The 18904-nt window shown below is 37.7% G+C and overlaps 1 protein-coding gene across 1 annotated transcript in view; it reads right to left on the bottom strand.

Annotated features, from left to right (window-relative positions):
* Nucleotides 1-4629: 4629 nt before the first annotated feature.
* The window catches only part of ZNF804B (zinc finger protein 804B), a 95229-nt gene continuing 80954 nt past the window's right edge, over nucleotides 4630-18904 (bottom strand). The window contains exons 3-4 of the mRNA XM_019507968.1: nucleotides 13080-13210; nucleotides 4630-9441 (exon numbers count right to left, since the gene is read on the bottom strand). Of these exons, the coding sequence (XP_019363513.1) occupies nucleotides 5778-9441; nucleotides 13080-13210 (3795 nt within the window). The 3' untranslated portion in view covers nucleotides 4630-5777. The remainder of the gene's footprint in view (nucleotides 9442-13079; nucleotides 13211-18904) is intronic.

Genomic DNA, 18904 nt, shown 5'->3' with positions numbered 1-18904 from the left:
AGGGCTTCTGTCAGGCCCAGACAGCAATCATTCAGCCAGCAATACTCCCAGACTCTCAGAGCATACATCTCAAACACACAAAGCCCACCAAACAAACACTTAGCAAACCAAAGGCACAGGCAGCTCTGGATCACTTACCTTCCCTGGGCAGGATCTGGTGTCTGGTGCCTGGCTTCTCCTCTCCTTCCTCCTCTTGCTCCCAGCAAACTCCCTGCAAACAGCTTACCCTGTTTGCAGCCTCTGTACAATGGCTTCTTAGTTGTTAGTTCCCTGCTCAGCAAAAATTTATGCAGCATCTAGAAAAACTGGGCACTGCTATCAGTTGAGAGTCTCTCTTGAGATAAAAATCACAATGCACCAATAATTCTACATTTCAAACCAAAGATTACATTTAGTTGAACTAGCACAAATTGTGGATTTCAACTTTTCAATGAATTGTTTTGTTGAAATATCAAATGGATGAAGAGTGAATATTTTTACAAGACTAGTTATGAATTTTTCTCCATTTGTGATCATCTCTGATTTTAAAGATTATCTTGAATATATTAAGCCAAATTCCTCATGGTGTGACGTGATGGCAGAACTTGTACATAACAATGCTAAATTAAACTATTCTGTGTTTTTCTACTATTCTCTGGATAAACCAAATGGAGGGGGTTTTTGACACTGCTTTGGAAATGGAGTTCCTGAAGTGAATTATGGTTGGCTGATATTCTTTGTTGCTGTTTATAGTATGATATTGCCTAAATCTGCATGCCATTGTGCAAAACACTATCCAAACATATAAAAGAAAAGCAGTCCTACCCAAGTGCAAGAATGTTTGCTGTAGATTTTGAAAAATGGGTTACAGGGATAATTCTAAAGAAACTGAGTATTGCATAAAAATATCCAAGTGGACATTGCTCCATTAAAAAGTGTTTGCAAAGAACACATCATAGAATAATTTTTAAGGAATATTTATTTTCAGTTTCATTTAAACAACCCACTTTTGTAACACATACTAAAATCTTTAAGAAAGATTCTAAGAAATTTCAGCATTGTAGCCACAGGGATAAATGAAATGCATTTCAGTTCTGCAGATTAAAATACAGAATATGTTTGCCTCGTTCTGCATTTTACTTTGTTGCTGCATTTTGGTTTGCTTCACATTAAAAATACATGACTGACACTTGTTATACCAGTAAGCCTTTTTATTGAAAAAAAATATTATTGCATTAAACTACATTCCCAGGAATTCTTTGAATAACCTAAAAAAAAAGCTGCATTGCATGTACAATAGTGCAATTCACTTAGCTACTGTATAATATAAAACACTTTATACAGAGAATACAAAACAAAATTACTAGTTTACATATTATACTAGCCAGAGTATTTTTCAGTTTTAATATAAACTAAACACTTTTAAAATCAATCAGGTTAAATGGCATTTTTATGCAAATCTGCACAACAAATGTACATGTTCTGTATTTTACAGGTATGCCTCCCCTCCAGAAATAAAAATAGAAGTTGCATTGTTTTGGAAGATAGGGAACTCAATTCTGTTATTGGAATTGTACAATAATTGGTGACCCATATTTTTTAGACTAAGGGCAAAGTAATATACAATGATGCCAGAATAGTTTATTGACTTTGAGTGCATATCCCATATGAAATCACATACCAATAACACCAGGATACTGTAACTCTCTCTAAAATTGTTCTGAATGGAACAGGAATTGAAACTTGGCTGCATATATCAGATCCAAGAATGCTGGTATAAATAATGTATAAATTTGTTGAAAAATAATATACTTGGAAAATACAATGTATGCAAGTAAATACAGCAAATAATGCATCCAGAATTCTATAATTGTTTAACAAGCTCTTTCAAAAAAATCTACTGAAATGTACTAAGAAATCCATTTTAGCTTCCCTTTGTTTGCATCCAGAGTAGCTATTTTGCATTCACTCATTTTCTATTCCTTCTTAACCTCTGTTTTCTCCATTAATAACTTTATTTTTCACCATTCCATTTTTAGGTGTTTGTTTTGTATCGCTCTCTGTTGCTTTCTTGGACATCTGCCATAGTTGTCAAAAGCAATAAAGCTCAACTTTTTTTCTTGATTAGGACTTTTTCCAGGATACCACTAATTTATTTTACTGTATGTTAAGAGTTTATGTGTATAAGTATTTTATTAGATGTCTACTAGCAAAGTGATACTGCATGGGTCACAACTTTTGTTTCTGTTTTTTCTTTCAGATTTGTTTTGCTGTTGTCAATAGTTCTTGTTACCTTTAAGAAGACGTGTTCCTCATCCCACACACAATGGGATTTTGAAGCACATGCTTAAATTTAAAGATTAAAACAATTCTGCTGAAGCCCACAGGACCACATGGGTAAATTTGAATATCGGCATCAGGTTTTGATTTAATATGTGAAGTTCATACATAAAAATCTGTGTGTGTTTGTGCATCTACTGTCCTGCAAATCTTTACTGCAATTGTGTGTGCAGCTGGATATCTATCAGTTTGCATGTGCTGTTTAATATGCATATGCAAATACCATAACTATACATACATGCATATATTTGCTCGTGAATTTAAGAATGTTATTTCAGCAAAATTTAGTTGGGGTTAAATGGCCTGAAAACGTATTGTTTTAGTGGCTTGAAAAGGTATTGTTTCCACCCCTCCCAACAGAATCACACTCTTGTTCCCTTCTTTTTAATTGGCAAATGGGTTCAGAATTGATACTCTGAGAATTAAGAGGTCAAGATCCTACACCTGTGCTTTTGCAGCATTCCTTGCACCTCTGTTGGAGGGCCTGATAGACATGTTAATTTCTGCATCTGTCTTGAGTAAGCTTATTCATCTTAAACAGTTTGAAATACTTATGCATGTCTGTTTATTGCTGGTGATTAGTTACCTTTACATCTTGTCTGCTTTCTATTTTTTCACAAAAAATATTCCTATTGAATACTGTTTAAAACTCCATTATTGAATACATTAAAAACTTCACAGATGTTGTTTTAATGTAATTTTATCTGTATGATGTCAAATCTATTCAATCATAACACACTTGGGGTAACATGAACCACTATGAGTCTTGTAACAAGCAATCTTTCTATCTCCTTGATAGAGAGATTAATGAATCAAAAAAATTAAAACCAAAAACTGTTTTGAGCTCCACCATGAAGTCATGTTGCTGGTTCCCCTTTTCCTCTTCTGTTTTGGCAGTATATCTAGTTGAGTTTCCAACTAATTATTAAAGACAATGGAAACACTTCCACTGTTTTGAATTGAAACACTTAAATCTGTAGGCATCTATTCAGGCAGTGGTTCCTGTCTGACTAAATAATGCTTATTGTGTCCACCAATTTTGGATAAACAACTTGAAACACAGATGATTTGATTTGAAGAGGCTGAACTTTTTTCAGTGAACTGTAAATTCACCAAAATATGGACATTTGTGGGAAGTGAAACTATTTGTGAATTTGGGCTTAATTTGATAAATTATTTTAGCTGCTCTTTGTCCAAAAACGGGAACCTGGAAATTACATGTTTTAACATTTTGAAACTGAAGTGTTTTGTTTTGTTCTCTTCAAAATGGCATTATTTATTTAAACAATCAATCTAAAAGAAAATAGGTTGCATTGGGAGGAATAAATGGCCCAAAAGTGAAAAAGCATGGTTTTGTCTTAGGTTGAATGAAATAGATTAGTTTGAATCAAACTAAGTCTTTGTTTCATTGGAAAGCTGACAAAAAATTGACGCAGATCATATTTCTTTTCCCAATTTTTTGTTTTGATCATCAATCTATTATTTCTCAGAGCTGCTGATTAGTTTACTAACAGGTGTTGACAAAAGCTCTGAAAAATTAAGCCTGCGGGTGGATCAAAATTAGCAAACACTTAAACATGTTGGTGTAATAATACCAATTTACTCTGAAGAGCTCATCCATTGCTCATACTTTTAAACATAAAAAGTGCAGTTGTACTTGATTGTGACTAGATTATTTTAGTCTAGTTTGATTAAAAACAAATTAGAAAATTCAATCATAGATTTTGGTTTTAAAATTCCTAATTTTAATCCCAGTTAAGTATCTTGGTTTCTATAGCTTACCCTATGTCATGAAATAAGCTTAAGAGTTGGTTATTAGATGTATTAAGTACTAATTTGGGGTAAATCATTAATTGGGCACTGAATTCTTTCAAATTCATTACGTTTGTAACAGGTACAATCTGTTAACCCACTTCATTGGCTGATGCTGTTGGTAGGCATACTTCTACTCTACCTACAATCAAGAACTCAATTTCATGAGGAATATCCAATGTTGTGTATTATAACATCATAAAAGATGACTGGTGTGGTCCAAGTTCAGCAAGGTACAGAAGCACATCCTTAGGTTTATACACAGGAACACTCCCCATGTCTTCAATAGAATTTTTTATGCTGAAGGTAGTTTTCAGTGCTTTACTGGATTTGTATTCTGAGTATCGTGGGAACAATGTTAAAAACTGCACAGTATGTTCATTGTTTCACCAGTGTGTTTTATGTTTTGTTTTGTTTTTTAATTTTTCAGTCCAATGTTATTTTTTCAGTATTGAGAATTGATTATCCATTAGAGCTAAACTCTGCCCTGAGTTATAGAGTTTCAGCAGGATTGCAGAGGACAGAAGCAGAATTTGGTCTTTTGGTAACATTTTCATACCCAACATCCACTTACAGAAAATTACTTCCTTATGGTAGCTATGTAAAGATATGGTTGCCAAACAAATACCAATATTACATTATACTTTTCAACATATTTTCAATTTACCGTGTGCTCAGAAAGGGGTACAAAACATTTTGTAGAATTTTTTTTTAAGTAGGAAAAATATTTACAAAATCTTTAGGTAAGAGTCTTTCCTGGGCTAGAGCTAGACTAGGGCACCAGCTGCAGCTTTCCAAGTCTCAAGGCCAGCTCCAGCCACATTGCACCTTATAGCTGCTGAGGCCTATCAGTGAGTTAAGGTCTTTAATGGATCTTCATTAGAAGGTGGAGGTGGGTGGGGGTGTTCAGAAAGGAGGCAGAAATATCATAACCTTTTTGTTCCACAGAGTCCCTTTACACCAAGGCAATTCTTTGCTGTGCTTTTGTGACCGAATCACAACTTGTTCCAACTGTCCAGGTGACATGTGGTGGCTGTAACATCACTACTGAATCTGGGTTTTTTTGATTGAACAGTCTTGATAATTGTGCCTCAGGTGTAACTCATCTCCTTTCAGGCTTTTTATGTTATTCAATAGTTTCACCAGCATCTAGAAACTATTTTAAATTTTGTCCAATTAGAGACACTGTAAACAGGCGTGATCTCCTGAAAGTGTTTCATGTTCACCTTCTGAAAATCAGGCAGATTTAAAGGCTGCTAAGTTGGGTGCATTAAAATTGAAGCACCTCTGATCATTAGCCTTGTTGAAAACTTGGCCATTATGCTTGCATGCTGTACTTCTAGTTTTAACATCAATCATAGACTTTACTTCAGACATCTCTTCTGAAACTGAGCTACCCTCTGCCGAACTAAGTTAGCAGTACCCTCTCCTCCTAGTTCTAATCAAGTGGAAAGCATTCAAATTGCTTTTACTCAGTAGTATGAAAACCAAATCAACATTCATATGCTGTCAGCCACAGTCTTGACATTTAAATATTGCTGATGTGCTCTGAACATAATCATAGGCTTCTCTTAAGATGTATGTTTGAAGACTGAAAAATAATTTTCTTTCAAACTGATTTCTGGAACTAAGGAGTAATAGTTTTGCTAGTTTAGATAACCAGAAATGCTGAAAACTTCTTTCATTGCAGGTAACTGTTGGGTCTGGCTAGAGCAAGAATGGTGGTGAAAATCTTGCCCTTGAAACAATGGATAAATGAATGGATTCAGATGAATTGCAGAAGCTGCAGCTGCATTCAGGTGGGGAGTCAATAAGGTAGGGATAAATGCAGTGTGTGGCAATGATGGGAGGGTCATGGGAGAAGGGTGAATGGGGGTGGTGGAGATGAGCTGTAGTGGGTGCCCTGTTAGTAGGGTAGGGTGAGTGGGAATGATGGCTGGAGCAAAAGGTGAAAGAGATATAGGAGTGAAATGCGATTGAGAGAGGGGATGAATGTGGGCCAGAGAAAGATGGCTGCTGTGGGGATGTACGGAAGTTGAGACAGCAAAGCGTTGCAGAAGTGTATGATGTATGGTAGTGAGAGAAGCATGTTGCTGGACAGGAACAGATTGAACTGCTGGTGTAGCAGAGAAGGCAGCTGGTCCTGTGGCAGGCAAAACTTTAAGATGCTTTGCTAGGATTTGTTTCTGCATATGCTGCTGGGCTTGCAGCTGAAGTAACCTGTACTTGTCTATTTCATCTGGGGAAAAAGTTATAGGCTTCTGAGTTAGAGGAGGAGGAGAGATGGATTTACTATACACTTCTAAATCATTTTTTGATTCATCATATTTATGCATAGCACTGTCAAAATAAGAATTTAAATTACTTTCTACTCGATTCAAGTTCATGCTTACATCATGCAGTTCTTCTTTGGTCTCTATTGAATTAGCCACAAGAGAATATCTGTTAGAAGGAAAAGCACCAGGGAAATCATTTGGTACTGGGTCACAGCTTTGTATAAAGGGTTGTACTTCACTAATTAAAATATTTGATTGATCCTTTATTGCTGTGTTCATTTTTAAGTTTGGAGCCTGATGGCCTATTCCTATTTGAATGATGTCTTTAAAAAGACAATTATCATAATCGCTACCTGATGTAAGAGTAACATTATTTATCTGCGAAGTTTCAAAGTTATCTTTCTCTGAGGTGTTTTCCAACGAACAGATTTCAGTTTTCCGTACTTCGTTTTTACCTATAGGTAGGGCTTCTTCAGGCAAAGATAACATTTCTGCATCATCTATTGATGATGGAAATTTAATAGCAAAGTGACTTTGTGAGTGGTCCTTCAGTTCTGCCCTACAATTGTTTAGAAATCCCTCCGAATCATGTGCTTGTTCCTGGTTTTTCTTGGAGTGCACTTGTTCTAGAAATAGCCTGGCTGTCAATGACTTTCTTTCTCCTACTGTGTCAGAAGAGCCAACATCAAAGACTTGTGATGGGCATCTTGCATTCTGAGAGTCAGAACATGTAGATTCAACTTTTCCTGATGCAGTGTAATTCTCTCTCTCTGTATCTGCTTTCCTTTTGTTCAGATAGACAGCCTGCCTTGAGAATGATCCTGAACTGCTGCTTCTTGATCTTCTGCCACTGGATGATCTTTCACTGCTTCTTGAATCCCTGGTAGAAAAACGTTTGGAGCAATGGTAGCTTCTACTCTGGGTGTGTTTTCTGCCAGAATATCGGTGTCTGTTCCTGCTTTGCTTTGATCTGTCTGGATGGTGAAAACCTTTAGGTCTTGAATGCTTCTGATATTTAACTGTATCCCTCTGTGTGCAGTTTCTAGTTCTTAGACTTGCAGTGTGAAAGGAGTAATCCTCCTCTGCATCATCAGAAGAGGAAATACAGTTGTGCTTTCTGTGTTTACACTTGTGCCTTTCAACCGTCTTATTTTTTCTTTTACAACAAAAGAGCAAATGACTTCTACTGTGATTGTTTGATCTGTGACTAGAGGAGCTGCTTAGGTAGCTAATTGTACTGCTGATGGAGCTGTCAGAATAGCTAGAATGTCCATCAGAAGATGACTTCTGTGAAGGTGAGAACCGCCAGCATCTTGCATAACTTCCATCATCTTCGTTTTCTGAATACCTGATATGAGAACTTGCTTTAGAACAAAGGAAACTTCCAGTACAGTCTCTTCCATTGTCACTTATGTCACTGCTGCCTCCAGGTAAGTTTTCAATGGATTTGTAATTGTTTTGGTTTTCAAGTTTTTCTTCAGAATAAATTAAACCACATTTTGTAGCTTTATGTTTTTTAGTCCTAGACGTAAAGGCAGAAAAGGAAATGCTTTCATTTCCAATGCTGTGTTTTTTTCTTTCACAGATATGGAAATGGGGCTTTAAAGATCTCCCAGGTGATGTTGCATCCAGAATTTTTTCTCTCAGATAATCCTTTTGTGAGACATCAAGGTAAGCAGGCACTTTGGGTATATTTTCATTCAAATCATCTGAAACGTACTTTTGACCATTTCCATTCATTTCTTTTCCTCTGTCTGAATCAGCTTTTTGCTCAGCCTTTCGAGGGCTTGGAGAACCTTTCATCTTCTTTGGTTTCAATGACTGATTATCTTGTTCATTTGACAGTTGCTTGTCTTTTATTAAACCTGAGGCTTCATTTTCATCTGCACTCACATTTGTAGAGTGCTTGTTACAGCTTGCTTTGTTTGTTGTGGGTTGCTTCCCATCTCTGTGATTTAAAGAGAGTCTGAAGTCAAAATACAATGGATTACAGCCATAGGAAATACAGGGTTCCGTTTTTGTAAACAAGAGTAGTTCTGTGGGCCACTGAAGGGCGGTGCTGCCATCTTTGCTTATCACATGAAGAAATGACAGGGCTTTGGGCTTAATATCTTGAACTGCTTCCTCCCTTGCAAGCGTTTCCATGTTCCCACTTGCGGTTCCTAAACTCTCAAAGGATGTCTCGCTTTCGACTGTACTAAGATTGCAATGTAATTCACTTGCATATGCATACTCAGCTGTTTGCTGTGGTGGGAACTCAGCTACATTATTATTAGCTAATGTGGTACCACTGTGCTTATAAGTGTTCTTCTGTGTACAAAGCTTGCTAGTTTGGCATAAAGGTGAAATGAGAGTTTCTAGGGGTTTGTCAGACTCATTCAGCTGACTTTCTTGTTCTGTTTCTCTTAGGGTTCCAGTAAAATCTAGACTTGAAATATGTGTTTTGGTTTTGGGAAATAAAGGATGAGCATTGAATGTTTCTTCTAATTCTTTGTCACTGCTTTGATCATTTTCCTTTAGTATTTTTGTCTGTGCAGCTATATTACCTGCAATATCTGCATGACCTTGAGGAATATTTAACCCTTTCTCCACACCTGCGTTTGTATCCTCAGCCACAAGTGTGCAAGAATGACAGCTCTCAGGAGATTGCTTTGTTTTATGGTTGGGTGATTCACTGCAATCATATGCTTCTTCATTGTTTTCACTGAAAACTGATGCTGATGACTCTAACTTCAAAGGGACTTTTTTAGAGAAAGAGAAAGACACTCCTGTCCTGTGACTAGCATTGGTGCCATCTGGGAACACTTGCAAGACCTGATTTCCAAGTGAATAAACTTTCTCAGTACGTGCTTGGTGTCTGCTTGCTGTGAGCTCCTGTTGTTCTTTCTCTACAGTGCTTCCAGGGAGAATTTGTCCTTCACACATGGGCCTTACTGAGATTTTGTCATCTTTATCTAGGAAAATTCCTTCTTGCAGTTGCTGCTTTTCCACAACCAGTCTGGGAGTTTTAAGCACTGGTCTACTTCCTGTGATGCTATAAATAGATAGATAAATAAATATATAAATACAATTGCTAGATTAATTAAAGTTTAATTTAGAAATTATTAGTATTCACCAGGATCAGCCTGTGGAAGGAAGTGGTCATCCATGCTGTTGAAAGGGGAAGTTGTTGTACTGTACCCATGTTTATATCTTCCAACAGCAATTCAATATTGGGCTCCTTCAAAAGAGCCAGGAAGTCTTTATTCTCCACACTCAATATGAGTTGTGTGGCGCACAGTCACATTTTATTCAGTTATGCTGGTATAAATCCAACGTCAACTCAGTTAACTTGACTAGTTACTGTGAATTTATACCAGCATAACAGATCTGAATCTTGTTCCTGATAACTATTCTACAGTTTGTCTTCATTTCAGAAGCAGCATGCTCCAGCCAGAACATGGCCACGCACACCCTGCCCAACCACTCCTGCCAGTTAGGTCATCCTGGGTTGAGACCCCAGAGTGGTCTCATTAAGCCACATGAGCCAGGTTTGGTGGGGCATGCTGGGAATATTGTATCTGGGGCATACAGCTGCACTGGTATAAACTATCCATAGAGATGATAGTCCCAATTTGTGAAGTGGTGCCACATATAAAACTCGATGGCAGAAGACTCAGACCTCTTTTTCATGCATTTTAATCTGTGTTCCTTTCAGAATTAAGTATTTTTATGATCTCTTCCATTTTTATCTTTCTAACATGTTTTACAATAAAATTATTTTTGTGAAACTTTCAAAGAAAAGCTAAGTATAAACAAGAAATATATAAAATACCTCCCTCTTCTGCACTTTATTTTGATACAGTTCTACACTTGTGTGTGCAACTGACTTCCTTTAATGTTAATAGCAACTGTGCATGAACATTAAAAGAAACTAGTTTCAGTATCTACCAGTATGTGGCTATTTCTTTCATATCATCTTCCCCTGTGTCTTATTCTTGACCTATGTGTGATTTGCCTTCCCAGTCATTTCATTTCAGTTCAAAGTATTCTAATTTGACTATGAAACAATAAAAAAAGGAAAACTACCATGTTTCCTTATTTTGTATTGGAGAGGGGGAATTTATAACCTCCATAGAGATATTCTCCAATCAGTGCTTTAAAAATATGATTAGTAGTAGAGCTATTGAAGCTCTGTTACAGAACTATTATGTAATACACAGCTAAGCAGCATGGAAACTAAATCCAATAAATAAAGCAAAATCTTAAAATTTAACTTGTAGTAAATTGGTTGATTTAAAAGTTGGAAATATTTTAACCAAACAGGGTCAAATTCTATCTAGCTGCTAGCTCTGCAGAGCATGTCTTTAAAAATTCAAATATAGGAGGAAATGGTGAGGGAACACTTATTTCCTCTAGTTCTGGTGCTGCGTCAATCATGGGTGGTGCAAAATGACATGACAGGGTGGGCTCAAAGGCTTTATTTCATGTGTTTATATGCATACAGCCCTCATATAGCAATGGGAGTTCCAAATTAGTCCCCATATTGTTTATTTGTTATCATGGAAGAATAAGCTCTTTGGGGTACAGCAAGTGAGTTGTCTTTTTCAGGGTGCCATTACTGGCTAGAACGGTGGTGCACATGGTCAGTGACTTACAGATTACACTGACCAGTGCAGACTACAGACCTAGCAAAAGCCTGAGTTACAAATGATATGTACTTAAGCAGGTATACAATCAATCAGCATACAATATGCAATGCCTTTTGATAACAGCTGAGTTGTGTGTAGTCAGGTAGCATCATATTGCAATTACAATGAAACTTTTGATAACCTGGTGTCAGCCTTGGCCACTTTCAAGAGGCTTATGCTAAGTGGCTAGAGCAGGCCACAAAGCCCATTCCAGAGTGAATCTTTGCAGAGGTTACAACTGCTCTAGGCAGCAAAGTAAAAGAAACAGAACATAGCAAGTAGTATTCCCAGATGGTGAGGAAAGGAGGGAAGAAGTTCTCTCTCCTAAGTCTGTATTTTTCATGAGCAGAAAGACCCCCAGCTAATAGGTATCTTCCAGGTCCACACCAAAAACTGGTTTAGTCCAGTTCCCTAGATCTCAGTGGAACAGAAATTTGAATAATGCCAATCAGAGGATATTATTAAAATAAGCCACACATAAATATTGGGTGTAAACATGGGGGATTTTGGGGAAGACTTCAACAATTCAAGATGATATGCTGCCAATCTGCATGTCACTATCCTCCTTTCTTCTGTGTCTTCCCTGGCTAATATAGGTGAGACTCTGTACTGTGCTGTTGAAGGTTGCAAGTCAGGCATAGTGACAAGAATAATCAATAAAAGTTGGGCTTACAGGTCTGTTTCTTGCCTCTTTATATTACTAGGGTGGTAGCAATATCTTGTCGGCTAAAAGAGAATGGAGGATCACTGAGAAATGTGATTGTATCTTGATTTGATATACAGAAAGGGTAATCTTTAAGGTAATTGTAACTGTCCCTGAATTCTCTGTCAATGCTTGCAAAGAAGTCCTGATCATAGATAGGCTCTCAAAAGACTCAATGGTACTGGGATTTTGGTAATAGCACTTCTGCTTGTAATTACTCCAAAAAAGCCTAGAGCAGTCAGGAATCTTGCAGCCCATCTGAATCAAGGAGTGGAGTATTTTCCACTTATTTTCTCAACCATTAGGAGTGGGAAGAACTACTGCAATGCATCCTAACAGCAGATATATTGGTTTGTTCCTGGTATAGCAATCACCCACCTATTGCTCACCTTAGAAGAATATCTGCAGAGATATCCCTGTGGCAGAGAAACACAAAAGAATCCTCCTATAGGTAGTTAAATTTCATTGAATGAAGTTGCATGAAAATAGACTTTATTATAAGAGGATTCTGTCAGCACTAGGTGTGACAAAGTGATGTCTTACTCAAAAGAGATTACATATGCGTAAATGACTATAGTATACAATGGATCTTATCATTTCCACTGCAGGACAGGAGTTTCATTAGCTATTTAGCTTGTTGTAGCTTATAGAGTCATAGGTTAACATACACACTAGGTCTAGTACTATCTATTCCACTGAAGCATTTGGTGTATGTTAGGGTCATTAAACAAATTTCTCAAATGTAAATATTTATTATTATAGACTTCATATTATATCTCTATAATAATCAATGCTGGGCAAACTTAACTGAGGTAATCACACAATGATAGCTCTGTCTACTCTAGGGACAAAATATCTAAATGGTCTGACTATACTAAAAGTAATGAAAAAGTAATGAAAAACAATTCAAAGACTAAACACAGAGACTTTATGATCTGCTTTGTCTCTTCACTTTTCATAAAATGTTAAGAGTTGTACTAATCTGTTCAGGTCAGTGTTAATAAGGTAAAATAGTAATATTATAAAAAATAATATTCAAATCACTCAATTTGGGGCAGATTAGATTAAACAGGCTACAGGGGAGGAAAACACAAACCTTCAAATGCCAAGTAATTAATTCAGGGATTTTCAATTTTATGGTTTGCAGAACAGGAACATTTTGAGTCCAGGATAACTGAAAGTATGTTATAGTATATGTGTTCACAGTACATAATAGAGAGCAGGAAGAAAGTTAGAGCTATTTCTCATGGGACTAAGAAAAGGCAGTATTAAAAAATCATATAAGTTTAAAATACTTGCCATTCTGACTGCTTCCGTAACTCAGCAAGCTGATGGAGTCGCTTGAGTGCTTTTTCCTGTTTTTTCTCATCTTTCCACGACTTTGATGCCACATTTCTGGCAAATTCCCTTTGCTTTAAATCTTTCAACCTCTGTGTAAAAAAGGCAAAGAATCAAATATGTACATAAGAGATGCATTCCTTCTGACTAAATTCATGTGTCTCTGCTGAGGCCACTGTGTCACTGGAGGAAAAAAATAGCAATCATCTTAAGCAGAGTATTTTTTCATGACAATGAGACAGACTGACGTATGTTTTGTCTTGTGATTTGCACACCTATATATTTATGATGTACTTCTGTGCATGTGTATAATGTGTGTATGCATATATATATATGTACATGCAATATACAGGTACATACATATATCTCATATGTATTATGTGATGAGTGAAAATCCTGGTTCCACTGACTCAATAAATATATATGAAACTACTTCTATAAACTTATCTGTATGGGAATGTGTATGTACAGCATCTTGTATTTGCGAGTCTCTGTGTGTGTAATCACAGGTGAATAGGGTTGTGTGTGTGAGAATATGTTTTAAGAACAAACTTTTATTTTGAGAGAAACGGAGTGTCTAAAATATTTAATTAGGAATATGAAATAGCTTTCTTCTGAGGAATTTCACATCATTTCTGGAAAAAAATTGTACTGGAAAAAAACCGAACAGAACTAGGCTATGAGAATCCTTTTGTTCCTGAATGTTACATTTCTTAATTAAGAGGTTTTGCACAGGTGATAATGTACAATGCAGAAAGAAGCAGAGTCAGCAGAAAAAGCGATGACTGTATTCTTAGGAAAATGGAGATGGTTCATCTTGCTTAGAATTAATTAAAATCTTTAGGACTCCAAGGCTGTAGTGTTAATTTGTGAGCAGGTTTTATGTGAGCTAAGTTACCCATTTAAATAAGAGTTGCTAAGGCCTTTGACTGATAGATTCTGTAGCTGCATCCTACACAGACTTTACTGCAAGGCAGTCAAGGTCAACTGCAGCAGAGGAATTCTGAACCAGAAGTTGGTTAGGGCAGAGACTGAAAGGACTTCACTGACTACTGTGGAAGTTTGAAATACAGATTACTTTCTCCCTGTTTCCTTTAAAAGAAATACGATATTAAGCTTGCTCTTCCTTCAGATCCCTTCCATTTAATGCAGACTTCTGTTTGTGCAAAACCTACATTTCTTCCACTTGCAAGAAGGCCCTTCAATGCCCTTTCATTTGAGACTCTTCTCCCATCTAATCTCATTGTCCTCTGCTCCTCTGTGGATACTCTCTCCGGATCCCCTACCTGCCTATCTATGTGACTTATATTAGCCCATTATTTTAGTACCTAAGCTATTAACGTATGTATTCTCACGAATAGAGATGGGCAGAAAAGGGTTTCAACATTCCTGCATTTCATGAATATTTTTTTGTGTTTTTAAGCTTCTTCCATTGTGCTTTAATACAAAACCAAGACATATTTTACTCTTCATGGAAAATTATAGAGAAAAAGAGAGGGAAAGAACTTGTTTTGGGAGTGGGCAGTAGTCACGTTCCTCAAGAGGCACTTAGGCTTAAGCCTCCACTTAATTTCAACTGCAATTTTTAATGTGGCTGCTCCAATTCTTTTTAGGTGCCTACTTTTTAACCTGTCAGTACCTAAGGATTACCATCTTAAGCATTGCCAATCTCTCAGAGCAAATAGCCACAGACATGAAATATGGGGTCCAAACTTATGAAGCATCATCCAGCAATGCTCAGCCTCATGTAATGCCTCTCAGGGCCCAAGCTTCCTGAATTGATATTCATGCACTTCACTTATCTTTAAATAAGTTATCTCAGGTACTGGAAGAAATATGACCATACAAGTACAAGGCTCTGCACAGGCTAATTTATCCTTCCATTTAAAGTCCTGCTCACAGCAAGTACACCCTATGGGGCTCACTTCAAATCTAGAAGAATGCCAGTGGGGTTCTTTCACAGACTCCTTCTTCCACACCTACTCCTGGGACCTCTGGTGTGCCTGAGAGTGGCTGCTGGAGATAAACCTGAAACAGCCTCATGTGAAAACTTCTGAGTTGAAAGTATGGGTAGTTGGCAAGGCTGGGGTGCACCCCTCAAGCAAGTCAGGACACCTTGCTGTTGCAGTGCAAACAAGTCATCAGGCAGCCGTGGTACTGCACCTTATCCATGGAACTGAACCTTATCCATGGTGCTGAAGTGCCAGGTCATGCTGAATTCGATCATACAGAGACGGGGAGTGATTCCAAACTGCTCTCTTGGAGGAGGGTCGTTGTGTGCCTGGATTTGGGCTTGGGGCAAGTGAGGATTTTCCCATCTTGACATCTTTGCAATAATTATAATTAATGAAAATGTCCAGTTTACTGTGTGCTTTGCAAGCTCCTTGGTAAACTTACATTGTGGGTGCCTCATAGTGCAGTTGCCTTCTCATTCCAACTGTTTCAGCAAATCTGGGTGTTGCAAAATGTATGTGTTAGAGGATCCAGGCTCTCCAGGTTTCCTCCATGATCTGAGGAAAGGCAGCAGTAATTTCAGAGAGGGGACCTCTGTGCTTGTCCCTCCAGCTGTTACTTCTTCATGATGTTCACACTTTCCATTCTCTTCTCATGACATCACAGCATAGTGGAAAATTTGTAGCAGGAAAATTCAACATACTAGGGTAATGACTGCTCTGTGGTTGGGTCAAAGACTGAAGACTGAAGTACAGCAGATGCAGAGTTCAGGATCCTGTGAATACTGAGAGGGGACTTTAGAAGTATAATGGAACTTCTTTCCTTCTTATCCAGCATTGAACTAGATAATGGAAATGTCCATGTAAAATGTAGAGGCTGTAGCAATCAGTGATGGATTGCACAGTGGCTGTTTCAAACAGATATCCCTGTATAGAGGTTTGGTCAGTTGTTCATGATTTTTCAGGGCCTCAAGTTACCTTGAGGGGTCAGACCGGACAATACTTATGCTGGATTTCTGAAAACTTCACACATACATACCTACAGGCCAGGTCTACATGAGATGCTGACTGTGCAGTAGTTTGTGACTACTGCACGGTAGTGTCCCATTGCAGGAAGCATGGCACAACACTACTGTGCAGTAGTCATAAGCTACTGCACCGTCAGCATCACAAAAAAGCCATTCCTTGGTGCAGCTGCACAGTAACTCCGGTTACTGTGCAGTCATTTAGCATTTGCTTATACCAGTACTAAATGACTGTACAGTAATGGCTGCACAGTCAGTGTCTCATGTAGATGTGACCACACATTCTAAAAATCCTGCTGTGTGTCAGGGTGGTGCTGAGCAATACTGAGCTCACATTCCTTCAAAAATCTATCCCTAATTCTATAATGTTGGATTGTAAGGAATGTGGAAGATCCAGATTCAAGTCCCTGAGTTTCTCATATCCTTGATTTGGCTCTGACCACCAGGCAATAAAGGACAAAACTCTGTCAGGAAAGACTGAGAAATCCAGATTCTGAATTAAATCTAGTTTCAGATCACTGCTCTGGTTATCAGCGTGAAGGTGATAAACTGTACTATTGTTCATTTTAAGGTGGGTTTTTCTTTGAACAGAAAACCCTTCTGGGTCCTAAGAAACCTCCATAGTGAAAGCTTAGTCCAACTAATACATATCTGCAATAGTATCCATTTTTCAAAAATTGGCATTTTCTGACAAAAATCATTTGTAGAAAAATTGCTAGCCAGCTCTACTCACAATAAGGTAAGGCCCAAAGACACCTGCTCTAGGTCAAATAGTAAGTCTGTGCTAGAACAGGAAACTTAACCCAAGCCTATTTAACCACTGGCTAGCATCTTAACTACTGGAACAGTCAACCTTCCTAACTCACCTGAGTTTTTTCTCTTTCTCTTCACTCTTGTTCACCCTCCTCTGTAAGTCCTTCATTTTCTTTTCCCCAGATTCTTCTCTCCCTCCAAAATTTTCTTCATCTCTTTTTCTTTTCCCCATGGTCCTCAGTCTAGTTTCACTTACGTTCTTTCCTCTCTTTGCTATTCCTGTTTTCTATGATGCTCATAACTGTAAAATCATTCCCTTCAAAACTCATTCCTTCCTCTTCTTCCAGCCACCCTTTCTCCTCACTACAACTAGTATTTCCTCCCTCTTAACTGTGCCAGTCCCTACATTTGTTAGATTTTCCACTATATCCCTATGTTCTTCTCCCTTCCAAAGCTACCTCACTATTTTCTTTATAAAAGTTCTCATTCTCAAATGTGCTCATCCTTCTGAATCCTCGTCTTTGCCCCACCTCTGAGGTACTGACTTCATTGGAACCTAAAAGAAATTCAACAAATCTAGTTGGGAAACAGAATTTCCCTAATACAGAAAACTTGGATTTTCTTTTGATCATTCTTATTTGGGACAAAAAGTAAAAATAAAATAAAATTGTGAACAGAAAAATGACAAATTGGAAAATCAAGCTGGATTTTTTCAGATTGTTCCCCATTATCTGATAACTAGGACAGCTGCTGCCCAGGACTGCCTGGCTCCCTTCTGTGCTTGGGGCTGGATAACCATTGGAGGCAGTTGTCCAAGGTGTTCAGTCAGCAACTAGCTCCTCTGGGGGCTAGAAAGCACTCTAGGAGTTGGGATCTCCCAAGAGGTTATTTGCCAGCAGCTGGGGGATCCCTGGCTGCCAGGAAACCTGCTCACCTGGTTTTCATTAAAAATTTTGAGAGAAATGCTACAAATCTGGGGAACGTTCTGAATCTGTCAGATCAGCACTTTCAAAAGGAACACTTTCCTGTCAGAAAACTGTCAGCCAGTACTGGTGCTTGGTATCTCAGAGGACTGAATTCTGCAATGATACATCTGCAAATCCCTATTTAAAAGAATGAAACTTTCACAGCCTTGAAAACAAACAGATTTTTTTCACCCATGTTCTTCTATTTTTCTCTGCCCCCAACCACACCTCCATTGTCAACCTGAAATATGTCATATACTGCCCTCTTCTTCTGAACACTTCTCACTCTCTGCAATTTATTTATAATTAAATAAATTGGTAAAATAAGACAAATTTTAATCTCAGAAAGAAAACTTCCATTTCATGGTATTCTAGACACAAAACAACTAAACAAATCTGTGGGTAAAAAAAAAACTCCCACTGAGCCACATTCTCTGACAGCTCTCCAATTTTACAGGACTATAAAGTTATAAAAAAAAAAAAATAAAGATCTCATTCTTCACAGAAAAACATAAGTACTCCTTGATTCTTATTAACATGTTCTACTTGAAGAAAGGGCGAAGAAACACATTTAAAAAATGTCCTCTACTAATGCTTGCTATGTTTTAGCTGTCACCACGAGCTACTCAGTATCGCACATAAAGTATTCATGAGAAAAAACAGAAACAGTTTCTACCTGTCAAGGAAACAAAGAACAATGTGAAAGCTAGTACTATGGAATGCAGGTGCTGAAGAGCGGTGCCATTTCACTTCTTTGACAGTCAGGACGATAATCAAGCAAGCAAACGGACCAGCACTAAGAATAGAAGACTAGCTGTATTTTTACTCACTAATGGCACACAGCAGATGTCAAGGAAACAGGGAAGAGAACACACAGAGTATAGCTACTGCACACAAGTACTGTATTTACCTCAGTCTGAGACAACTTTGAATTTAAGATGTTTCCTGCAATAATTAGATTCTATACATGGAAAATGTATAATTGTTATAATTTTCCATGTATAAAAACAAATGATCAAAGTGATTCATGCCGCCCCCCCCCCCCACACTGCGGCAGTGGGGAAAGCAGCAGCAGGGTGAAAAGCAGTGGC

The sequence above is a fragment of the Gavialis gangeticus genome, unplaced genomic scaffold, assembly GCF_001723915.1.
Source record: "Gavialis gangeticus isolate Ggan-Ray unplaced genomic scaffold, GavGan_comp1, whole genome shotgun sequence".
In the NCBI taxonomy this organism is placed as follows: Eukaryota; Metazoa; Chordata; order Crocodylia; family Gavialidae; genus Gavialis; species Gavialis gangeticus.
Note: the sequence above shows the minus strand (reverse complement) of the source record. Positions and strands in the feature narration are given on the sequence as shown.